General features: G+C 44.2%; 1 protein-coding gene across 1 annotated transcript in view; it reads right to left on the bottom strand.

The window, feature by feature from the left end:
* FNIP1 (folliculin interacting protein 1) overlaps positions 1 to 12,411 on the bottom strand; it is a 64,827-nt gene that overhangs the window by 11,431 nt on the left and 40,985 nt on the right. Inside the window, 7 exon segments of the mRNA XM_036391503.2 lie at positions 98 to 244; positions 6,411 to 6,496; positions 6,872 to 7,073; positions 7,605 to 7,740; positions 8,582 to 8,653; positions 9,636 to 9,719; positions 12,170 to 12,261. Of these exon segments, the coding sequence (XP_036247396.1) occupies positions 98 to 244; positions 6,411 to 6,496; positions 6,872 to 7,073; positions 7,605 to 7,740; positions 8,582 to 8,653; positions 9,636 to 9,719; positions 12,170 to 12,261 (819 nt within the window).

Here is a 12,411-nt window from a genome sequence, read left to right as displayed (position 1 = left end):
TCTCTCATTACCAGGATTTTAACAACTGATTTAAACATTGGTCTGAAATAAAAAGGCACAATCACATATGTAATTTAGAAACTAAAATCCACCATACTGATTTTTAGAAGCATTTTCCATCAAGAAAGTGAACTCCTTCATGAAGCGATGGCACAGCTGGTTCTTCTCTGGTGTCCCTGACATCATGGTGAGCCAGACAGGCTCCCCAATCCGTGGCATCGTGTAGAGATTGCAAATAGTTGTTCTAGAGAACAAAACCAAAAAAATCCAGGAGGTTAAAGAAAAAAAAACAAACAAAAAGAAGCCCAAACAAAAAACCCAACAGCCCCCCAAAAAACCAAACCAAACAGAAAACCCCAAACAACAACAAAAAGTAGAAATCTCAGTTTAAAAGAATTCTGTGCAACATTTAATCCAGCTCTCATTTCTATCAGAAACAAAATTTCTCTCAGCAACCATTATCCAAACCATGTTCATTAAATAGCACAAATTCAACCTTTACCTCAGAGAGCTGAACCTCACAGGTTCCTCCTGCATCCACCTGCCCTGATCCCAAACACAGCAACATTCCCTGGCACAAGTCAAGAGCTGCCCTGCTCTGAATGAAGAAGGAATGGATCATTTCTTCTTATCTCCCTGCTTGTTCTTCATTTCATTCAAAACAAACTTCTGCTTTATTTATGACTAGGACAAGATTGTATGTATCTGACTTATAAAAATACCTTAACTTCCTCCTTGCTTTAAAAACTTGGTGGATCTCCAGGCCAAACCTATGAAGCGTGGGTGTGTAGAGCAGGGAACCTGTTCACATCTTTAGCTTTAAATAGAGAGGATGACAGTAAAGGCACCCTGTGGCTGTACCTATTACACACTCACCACATCCTTTTTGACTCTACAGAGGAGGGTAAATGTATGATTAAAAATTTGCTCTGCAGTAAAATACCAGATTAAAATCCCTCAGATTACTGTTAAACTCCTCTACAATATAAACAAGTTATAGTTTAAAGTACAAAGCCTACATTATGACACTATGGGAAGCTGTCTTTCTAACTCAGTAAAAATGTAAGCCTGAAAAAGCCCAAAAGGACAGGAGAAATGACTGATCAATTCAGGTTTCTCCCTGCCTAATGCACTACTTTTTCTAGGCTAAGTATTTTTCTTTTAAAAGGCAAAGATATACATTACCCCATTATCCCTAGCACCACTCCTGATTTATAAAGATCTTATATCTTCTTTTTTATGGCTATAGAAACTTCTGAACTTCTATTATATCTTATATATCTTCTCTGGATATCGTGGTCTCAGAATTTACAGACACTTTCCGCAGCAAATTCACAGACACTTTTTGCCTGTGCAGAGCAGGCAGGCAAACACACTGGAGCAGCAGCTGCCAAATCTTCCATGGTTTAGTGTTTAAAGTGAAGCTCCCAGGAAGTGAGAGCTGCACGTCAGCAGCAGCAGCAGCAGAGCACATCCCACCCCGGGGAGGAGGGAGGCACCCCCAGCTCCTGGGCACAGAAGCAGCTGGGTGGTGACTCCAGAGCTGCTCCCCAAAGGGCAGCAGAGGTGACTGAGGTCACCAGGGCTGCTCCTCAAGGAAGAAGGTGAGGGGGCAGTGGCTTTCTCTGCTTTACTTTTCCTAACAATTTTCATCAAATACCAAATCCATTCTCTGTGTTCACAACAGCCAAAATGAACCTTGTCTTCTTCAAAGGTTAGACCTTCAAATCCTCCACTGCCAGAAGCACGCTGAGAGCACCACAAAAGTGTCAGTGTGCTGGAGAGGGGACAGCTGAGCTACCTCTGCACTCCCCAGCCCCCAGAGGCTCTGCTGGGTCACTTTGGAGCAGCCTCACCAGCTGCTCCATGTTACCCTCTGCTGCTGGTCCTGTCCTGGGAGGGAAACCCAGGCTGGTGAGAGCTGAGCACAAGTCCTGCTGCCTAGACCGGAGTGGGGCACACAGCCAGGGACACCAGCCCTGCCTCTGGGGCACCAGAGGGTCTCCAGCAGCACAAACACTCTCTGGGTACTGGGACTTCATTCCTCGGCAGGGGTAACCTGGGACTGGGGAGGGTTTATTAGGGGAAAGCTTTCTGTTCATAGCCCATTAACTGGAGCAGATGTTAAAGATGCCAGAAAAAAAAAAAAAAGAAACTTCAAGTCCAAGGATCTCAGACTCAAGGAGTTTCAAAGCTCAAAACAAGTATGAAAATTTACACCCCCCAGACACAGCTGACCTGAGAAGCTGAAGAAAAACAGCACAACTTAACGTAAAACACAGCTTATTTCTCCATCTTATGCAAACTAACCCAAGCCAAGCCTCTTGCAGCTCGACTGTTTTGAAAAAAGAAACCACTTCTATACTAAAACCAACATATTAAAATACTTGTTTTCGTTGAAAAGATAGCCTGAGTCTTGTGACTCGTTATTTACTATTCTGGTAACCCTGGCTGCATCTGCAGCTGATAGTGTTTCCTCCGAGCCAGATCAGATTGCCCTGGCCCCTGGCCAGCAGGCATGTGACTGCAGCACAGGGAACCTCCAGCCAGCCAAGGCAGCAATGGCACACAGACCAAGGGCAAGGATTAACTGCTTCCCAGCTCTTCAAACACCCAGGGAAGCTCTCCTGCCAGATAGCAAAGGGCAAAAACGAAAACAAAACAAAAAAACGACACGAAGAAACCCTCCTCAAACACTACGGGGAAGTTAACTGGATTTTAAAAATAACAATCGTTAAAAACTCACTTGGCCACTCTCCTCTTGGCCATCTGCAGCAGCACCCCCTCCCCTCCCTCCCCACACACACACCAGCATGTGAGGGAAAGCTCAGTTAATGAGACTCTGCTCTTTTGAGGGTTCCAGTACCTTTAAATTGGTTTGTATTTGGAAACGCCCCTGGGAGGCTGAACTCCAGCCTGGAGCTTGCAGGCACCTTGGCCCCAGCAGTGGAGCACAGGGACCAGAGAGCCCCTCAGGAAACACCTTCACATCTCACAGGCTTTGAGAGCCACTGAAGCCCAGCCTGGCCAAGCAAAAAGGAAGCCCTGAGCCAAGCCCAGCCCAGTTCCTCTGGGGTCTGCCTGCCCTGAGGGCACAGGTGGCACCAAGGTGAGCAGCCCTGCTCCCACAGACACCACAGCACAGCTGCTCCACCCTCACACACATACACCCCCAACCACCCTGGGTTTCAGTACCAATTTTCAGAACCAGTCCAAGACATCTTTCCCTGGTGCTGTACAAACCAAACGAGCCAGACAGCTCCTCATGGATGAACAAAGCTCCTCATGGATGAAAGCATCCTGCTGCAGCCCCCTTCCTCCCCAAGGAAAACACACTGAGACCCTCAGCACTCTGCCCCAGAACAGCTCTGCTATTTAGGAGCCCCAACATAATGGCAAAGAGAGAAAATAATCAGTGGTTTATAAAGCTTAATTCACATACATTTGTTTCCTATCCTCATTCCACCCTTCCAAAGATGATTTTTCCTTAAAAAGGAACATAAAAACAAAGGCAATCCCCACTGCAGGCAATGCAGGAGTGGGGCTCCCCCACAACTCAGTGCCCGTGCTGGCACCACTGAGCACACTCAGTTCACAGCAGCATAAGCTGCTTAAAAATTACTGGCAGAAAATGGGATCAAATCTGTCTGCCAGAGAGCAGAGAGGTGTTTCCCCAGGCCCTCACTCAGGGTTTCCTTGCCAGCCAGCATTTGTGCCACACAGGTATTAGTCACATGCATAATCTGTGTTATCAATGTGCTGTGCTGGCCTCAGGGACTGGGGGAGCCAAAATGTTTATGCAAGTACAGTAGCTTATTTCCTAAGTCATGTGTCTGCACAGCTGACATCCACAGAGAGTTCTAAGCCTCTAAGTCAAGTGTTAATAGCTAAACCCATCACTGCTTTAGAAAATTAAAAATTGCTGTAAAGTGACTAATGATGCAAAGGTAGGCCTGGAGCTGGGCACAAAACTGATGGCAAATTTATCAACAGCCTCCATTTGCAGAAGCAGCCTGGGCCTTTGAGAGAAGGCAGCTTTGTTCTCCAGCTTTGGCCCAGCTCCCTTTTTGCAGGCAGTGGAGTGACCTACAGCCACAGCCCCTTCCCTGCAGAGGGGACTCTGGGGTGACATGCTACCATCCCTGATCAGCAGGGCAGCACACCCCCCATGCCCACTCCTCTGAGGTTATTCTGATCACCAGACAAGTGCACATCAGCTACTCTTGAGCACCTCTGAAAATGTCGGGGGGGGGGGGTTTAAAGAAAAACAAAAAAAAAAAATTCTCCTTAAAACAACTAGACTGCAATGAGTTAAACCAGCAACAGGATTACATTTTAGAATCACCAGCCCACTGAAGTCAGCACCCTTCTTCCCTCCAGCACAATTTGCTAAGAGGACAGGAATCAACACAAGTCTCAGGTTCACCAAAGGACTCGTCTCCTGACTTCCCCGTGACTTCAGTGGGAAAGCAGACACCTAAAGAGATAATAGTGTCCTAAATGGGTTTGCTGAACCTGTGCCAAAGCATCTTTGCATCCAGCCTTTGGTATTTAAATATACCTCTCTCTTCTTACCAGACACATCCTGCATTGCTTTGAAAAGCAAGGGGGTCTTGCATGTCACAGAAATGAGGATGACATGCATGTCACAGGGGCACAAGGACCTTGCCTAGACTGGGGGCACCAGCTGCTGCCCACCTCTGAATGCAATCCCTTAAAAAACCCCAGCAAAACCTAAAATTGCCAAAGGCTGCTGCCCCAGGAAATTCATTTCTATGAAATTAAACTGGATTTAATTAACTTCATTACACTATTAAAGAGCAATATTTATATCACCATGGAAACCTCTGCACAGAACTGGTGGTTCAGCTCCAAGTGCTGGTTATGCAATGGTTATGGCCATGTCATGGGAATGATCCCAGCTCCTGGTGAGCACTGAGTGCCAATCTGTGTCTGCTGGGACAGTGCTTTCTTCCTCAGCCTGACCACAGCAGTCTTCCTCACCCCATCCCAGCTCAGCACTGCTCAGTGTCCCTCCAGGAGGAAAAGCCAGCACAGGGGATTTGGCCCTTGTTTTCAGGGCTTCTTCCTGCTTTTGACTTGGGAGAGGTGCCCCTCCCCTCCCTCTGGAACTGTTTAACTTGGAAGGACAAAGGAGAGCGGGCAAAGTCCGCTGAGTGTATCTTGAGGGGGAATGTTTTGGGGGAAAGGTTTGGAAAACAGCTGGGGAGCTGGTGTTAACAGAGGGTGGGAAGGCACAGAAATGGCTCAGGGAGAGACCTGGGAGGAGAGACAGGGCAGAGCTGTGGGAGCGGAGGAATCATTGTGGCTGCTCTGAGTTGCTGAACTTGTCTCAGGCCCCTGGGCTGGATCAGTGGCTCCCAGCAGTCATGAGCTCCCTCTGCTCCCTCTCTTGGCACAGCTTATCCCATCCACAGGCCCACGTGCTCCCTATTTTCTGCCTTCTGTCCCTACAGGACACATCCTCTGCCCTTCCTTGTGACTACCTGGAGGTGAGCTTCTAAAAAAATTTAAAATACACTGTGCCTTTGTCCTGCAGCACCACCCAATCCATGGCATTCAGGTAAGAAGTGGAATTGTGGAAAAATAAATGAGCCCTCAGGATCCTTCTCTCTTCAGTAAAATACATCCTGATGTCAGAAATTTCTTTTTATAACATCAGAGAGCTGTCTTCAATAATGTCTCTAAAAAGTAGCTCTACAGTGGTTGTAAAAGGAAGCACCCTGCCACTCCCATCTGAGAGGAGATGAATCACTCCGAACAGATGGATTTTATCTTAACTCCCTCCCCATGACTTCAGCCATGGAAAGAAAATACAGCTAAATGCCAGGGATGTGCTTATCTGTGTTACTTTGTATAATAACTGTTGAACAGAGAGGCTCTGCAGGTACCAATAGCCAGAGATTACAGCACTGCATTTGACTGTGGGAAAAGACAGCTCTTCTCTTCCTAACTGTTTTTCTGAAACACCTTCGGAGCACAGCTTAGAGAGGGGTGAGCTTTGCTCACACATCAGGACATTACACACTAGAGGAGGATTTCCCTAACAGGGCTTTGCAATGCTTTTCCCCCTCTCAACAGGCCACAAAAGTGCATATTAAATGGTTTTTAATAGGTCACTGGGAGCTTCCCTATCACCTAAAGCACAGAAAACCCTGTGTTTGTGTTCTGTTCACACACAACTAATGGACACACACACACACTTGGAAAAATCCAAAACCTCAGACACATTAGGATGGCTTGGGTATCACCAGTCCTTTGCTGTACTGACTTCTGCAGAAGACTTGGGACATTTTAAGTTACTTATCCTGCACTAAGAAGATCCTTGTAAAACAGGCTCAAGTGCTTTTGAAGAAAGAGACAGAAAGGACAGGAGACATGTGGCTCACCTGAACTCATTGAGGGCATCCACAATTCTGTTATATGCCAAACTCCGCTGGCTGGCATCAGCTGATCTCCGACTCATTTTCATGGCCTTGAAAACAATCATTAAACAGATAAGTAACACACAGCTACAGGAGCACAGAAAATGGAAAACCAAGTCATGTGCTTGACTTTATCTTTTGTTCAGCAGGTCATGCAAATAATTCTTTTAAGGGATAAAGTGACGGTCCAAGTGCCAACTTTCCCATCTGAGGGAAGACAGGTGAAGCACATTTGCAGCTTCTGCTTCTTTTGTGCTTTTCACCATTCAAGGCATAAAAATCAAAGTTTTAACTGCAGTGATGCAATTCCCACACCCAACATCAAGTTGATCCCACTTTTGTAACTAGCAACAAGAGTTAGAAATTAATCTGACAGGGCTGGGAGAACATACACAAGTGCAAGAAGCCAAAGGAACTGTGTTTACCTGTTCTATTGCACTCTTCAGTTTGTTCATGTGACTCTCAAAAAGAGGGAAGTGTGAAAAAAAGAACTCGTTAAATTTGTTGTTTTCATCTTCATCTTTTGAGAGTGAAAAAATAACCCCAATTGCTATCTTTTTCTTCCTAACAATTCCTGGGTTTGGACCAGAGCTGTCATCTGACAAGTTGAAGCTTTCATCCATGGACCTTGGAGCAGGAACAAAAGGGAAAGTTAATGTAATCCACTGCTTAAAGTTGTACCTTGGTTTCCTGTGTGATTCAGTTCTTGAATATTTGACTTCAAATACCTTTTGCTTGAATGTGTTGTCAAATCATCATCTTTGATAACAACCCCTTTGTGATTTTTTACAAACAACTATGAATTGATTCTGCAATCACAAAACTCTGGAACCAGATTCAAAGTGTTCATAGGATCAGAATATTGGTATTCTAGTTCTCCCCCATTCTTGCCAAGAATTTGTGTTTTGAGTACCATCTTAGGGCTTCTTATCCTCAAAACTACAGCCTACAGATTTCCACGTTGCTGAAGGCTTTCCAGCTAGTGAAAAAACAACGAACGCCATGAGGCACACAGAGACTAAAAAAGTTCAGCCTGACTTACACCTCTGTAAATACCGCAGGTGAAAGCATCAGCAAGAGCAGATGCACATATGCAAGAGCAGAATGAGGCTGGCAGGGGTGTGTGGGCAGCAGGCAGCCCTGGTGTGGCCAGCTCACCATCGGGGGAAGACACCGTTCTCCAGGCTGGTGGTCTGGCTGCGCCGCCAGCGCCGCTGGTAGCTGCTGGCACAGCTCTTGTTGAACGAGGAGCCCGGAGATGGAAATGGGGTGATGAGCAGGCTGCTGAGAGATGCTGCAACAACAAGAGGAATAAAAACCTCTCCAGAAAAAAGAGAATTCGGAATATAACACCAGCAACTAAACTGAGTCTCTCAAGAGACACTGATGTTGCTTCTCAAGCGCCTTCTCTTTTGCTTATCTATGTTTCTAATATAAAAATAACCAGTTTATAATGACATTAACAAGCCATGCAAGCATGACAAGGGTGGGACAGTCCTGCTGATTTACATAATAGGCAATGCACAGGATGCACCTTGCTCAGCAACCTGAGTATCAGGAAATAAATTCCTTGTGGAAAGGAGCAATGTTGATCACATCCTTTAACAGCCTTTACAATCCTAGCCCAAGTGGTTCAACATCCTGAATCTGGAGGGAGGAAAGGAGTGCTGTTGAGGCCAATTCATGTTTTAACATTACCATCATAGGAACACAGAATCACAGAATAATTTGGGTTGGAAGGGAACTGAATTCTATCTCATTCCATCCCCTGCCATGGGCAGGGACACCTTTCACTAGACCAGGTTGCTCCAAGCCCCATCCAACCTGGCCTCCTGGATTTGGAAAGGAGATGACAGCAAGTATTGTTTAGAAATGCTGCAAGCTCATTTCCATATTTAATCTGCCTTGCTTATTTGCAGCTTGTTTAATAAAAGACACTGCTGTCAGGTTACTGTGAGCTGCCCCACACACACCCTCAACACCTGCACCACCTGGACCCGTGCAGAGAGGTGTCATTAATGTCACAGAGCAAACCAGAACAATCCCATTTCAGCACTACTTCATGATGTGCAGAGACCCCATGACAAATGAATATTTTTGGAGTTTACAGGGTTAACACATGGAACTGCCATTACCAGATCTTGCTATACCGCTGTCTCTGTCCTCGTTCTGCTCCCTCCCAGGCATATCCATAGGGTTGCTGTGAACTGTAAAACAAGGAATACCAATTAGCAGGAGAATGTACAGTTCCTTTCTTGTTTGCAGATCTCCATGTAATTAATGAAACAAAAACATGCTCATTAATTCAGATCAACAGCACTGCACAAGGCCATCACCAAGAAAGGCTGCTTAGCTGAACAAACCAAAACACTTACCTGAGAAGCCTGTATATGTTTTTCTCAAGTCCATACACCTATTTTAGTGCAAACTAAAACCAGGACTTTGTTTCTGTCCATAGATAATTTTCAATAAAATTTTATTGTACCAAGAGGATGTTGGTCACATTTGTAGTACTCAATGTATAGGCAAAACCCACCAAGACTCAAAATAAACACAACTTCATTCCTAGACCAGCTTTCTCAGGTATTAGATATGTACTTTTAAAGGAATTTTGAATGCTGTCTCTAAGAAATTGATACTTTTAAGTTGTGAGCAGTGCATTGGTTGTTCAACTAAGCTGTAAGCTGTCCAGATTCACAGTCTGCATCTAGACAAGATCAAAGGTGTGTCAGGCTCAACAGTCTTTAAATGTGATATATTTTACAAATATTTGTGTGAAATAAAGCTACTCAGCCATGGAAATAAGATCCACTAAAAGCAAGAAATGTCCGTTTTGAATTAATCTAATTTAGCTGTAATTTTTACAGTTTGGTTGAAACCAATCCAGATCAAAATAGCTTGACATCATTGTGAAATATTATCCCCATAAATATTAATTCCATATTTAAATATTTAAGTTTCCAAAACAGAACAACACAGACAATCCCAAAGAGGACTATTAAATGCCTGCTGTCCTTTGGGGATTTAAGAAATGTGTCCAGAAAGGTAAGGGAGCAAACACCACTGTCCATGTTTTTCTTTTTTTTTTTTAAATATGAGATCTTATTTGCAGGGCTAAACTACAAATCCACAGAGTTTGTCACCCCAGCTAGACTAGCCCCACAGCACAGCACACAGCACACAGCAAACCTGCAAAGAAAGAGGCGCTCCGGATGAGGCGGAGCGGACCTTGCTCTGAGAATGCCCGCCTGGGGCTGCAAAGCTGGGAAAGACCTACATGGCAAAACGTAAAATACACATCAGAGAATGAGGTTAGTAAAGCAGAACAGTCCATAGGGAGGGGGCCAGGGCAGGGAAAGGTTTGAGCCAACATAAATGCAGAGTAACACAGGCAGGAGAACAGCTCTGAGGCTTTACCAGAACGCTGATGTGAGGATGAGTCTCACAGCTGGGCTATACAGCATTTATAGATTAAAATAATAGACCCAGCTTTCCACTGTCTCCCATACATGGATGGGGTTTCTCAAAAGGGCTCTTTTTTTTTTTAATTTTAAGGTTGAAAAATGATTAATTTATGCAGGCTCAAAGCCTAACTTGACCACAAACAGGAGATTCATCACAGAGTATAATGTTTGTTTTAACATCCGCACTGGTGGGGTGCCTGGGAACACTGCTTCTGAAGAGGAGGAGGAGGAAGGGGAGAAAGAAGGCAGGAATTCATCTTAGTAGAACCAACAAAAAATTATAGGCTGAAGTAGTTCTGAGAATAGTCAGTACATAAGTTGAGTGAAATGATCACATAGAAAATAAATGTTAGCAGTCTCAGTAGTGCATTTTAAAAGTAATACTGGATTATAGATATACCAGGGAAACAGTGTATTTACTGTACACAGAGCCAGAAAAAACACATAAGTATTTTTAAAGAGTTAATTGCCAGTCCCCCTCCTATATTTGAAGCCAATGCTCACTCAAAGTTTTCTGATTATACAAAACACAAAGGCTGCACCTCAAAGCTCCCTTCCATTCTCTTAGGCCTCCAGTCATTAAAGGGAACACATGACCAGGGCTGCTTTGGTTTTTTTTAACCAGCACATGTGAAAAAAGCACCTTGTAAACAGTTCCCAGCCAAAACACATAAACCCTTCTCCTGTCACAGATGAGTCAGGAGCAGTCTCTGCTGCTGAGCACAGTTGGAAATGCTGCAGTTACAGATTAACTCCTCTCCCTGCTTCACCTAGGGTTCCCTCTGTGCTCAAACAGGAACTGTAAACAAACACTGCTGAAAACTTGTGCAGCTCAATCACAAAGAAAACTTCAGCATCCTCTTCTTGCTGGCAACCTTGTGCCTCTTGCCACACACCCTTACCCCAAGGTACCCATACCTCCAAAGCCTCAGAGCTCGGGTCTTGGGGCAGTCACCAGAGTCACCTCACAGCTGGACACAGGGAACAGGTGGCACTGGCTACACCTGAATCACTCCATGCCTAAGAGCTGCCTTATCTGAACTGGAACTTGCAGTTTAGATCACTCTAATGCTACAGCAAACTTCTGCCAGGCACAAGGCACAGCCAACCCTAACAGTAGATGAAGGGGATCTCCTGTCTCTTAGATCAGGTACCACATTCACTGCAAAAATCACAACTGAAGCCTGAAAGGAGTTTGGGAAATGAATTCGTAGGTTGCAAGGTTCTTACAACCTTAATTGGTTTCCCTTACAAATGGACTAGTGCAAATTATTTTAATGAGGTATACAGCTCATGAGCTTGAGCAGCATTTAAGCCCATGCTTGGGCACAGTCTTAGCAAAGTCAATGTGAACGAAAGCAGTAAACACCCCTAAGATCTAGAACCACATCAGAGTCAGAAATCCATTTAAGAGTAACACAGTTATCAAATATACTCACTTCCAACCCTATAAAAGCATATTTTACATACAGAAATTTCCTGGAAAGCGACTGTAAAAATAAGCCCCTTATTCCACCGACAACAGACATTTGTTTGGGAAATCAACAATCAAAATGAACAGATAGGGAGGAGAGAGCCATGGATCAGGCTGCTACACTGGACAACCAAGCACTGAAGTCCAGTCCTATCAGCTCTACTGTTCCAAGAGGAAAAGCCAAGACCTTTGTTATCTAATGTTCATGGAGCCTCCACCCACAGCTCCTCCAGGGAAGCTGAGAACTGAGGACACCAGATGGTTTCTCAGGACTGCTTAGCTGCCATGGTCAGCCAGAGGAGAGAACACACAGATATTCTGTCTAATCTGATCCAAAGCTCCAGCTCAGCTGTGCAAGGTTAACTGAGACTTGTACAGGACACACAGCTACAAGTGCTCAGGTGGGCAGAGTACAGAGCAGAATGAGAATTATTAATGGCAATAAAACCAGGGAACTGAGCCAGGCTGAATCAGTCCTGCCTGATCAGAGATATGCTCTTCAGGAATTTCTACAGAATGTTATGTTCCAACATTTTCTGTATTTGAACTTAAGTATATATAAATATTTCTATTATGTATTTTGTATACACATATGCAGCTGTGTATACTGAATGACTGCTAATTCCCTGAACAGTCCAAGTTATTCTCCTCCAAGCTCCATCACCATTAATTTTGTTACATCTTTATCTTTTTTTATATTTGATTTTATTTAAAAGATTTGCATGTTCTAGAATCTATGTTTACTCAATTAAAGATATCAGCAAATAAAATCTGTTTGCAATTACCTATATTCCCAAGAAGTCCATTCATAATTGTACTGTGGTCAGGCTTTAATGTATTGCTGTCTTGATTAATGAACTCAAGACTGTCCTGCAACCTATAACAAACATAAAACATATAACAAAACCAGTGATTTGCATTTCAGTAGAATAGAGAGATAGTTCATTATTGCCAAAATGGAACAGACAATGTAAAAACACAGGCTTCTACTAGAAAAAGTTTTCATAGCCTAAGCCACATCTTCAAG

This window comes from Molothrus ater, chromosome 15, assembly GCF_012460135.2.
Source record: "Molothrus ater isolate BHLD 08-10-18 breed brown headed cowbird chromosome 15, BPBGC_Mater_1.1, whole genome shotgun sequence".
Classification (NCBI taxonomy): Eukaryota; Metazoa; Chordata; class Aves; order Passeriformes; family Icteridae; genus Molothrus; species Molothrus ater.
Note: the sequence above shows the minus strand (reverse complement) of the source record. Positions and strands in the feature narration are given on the sequence as shown.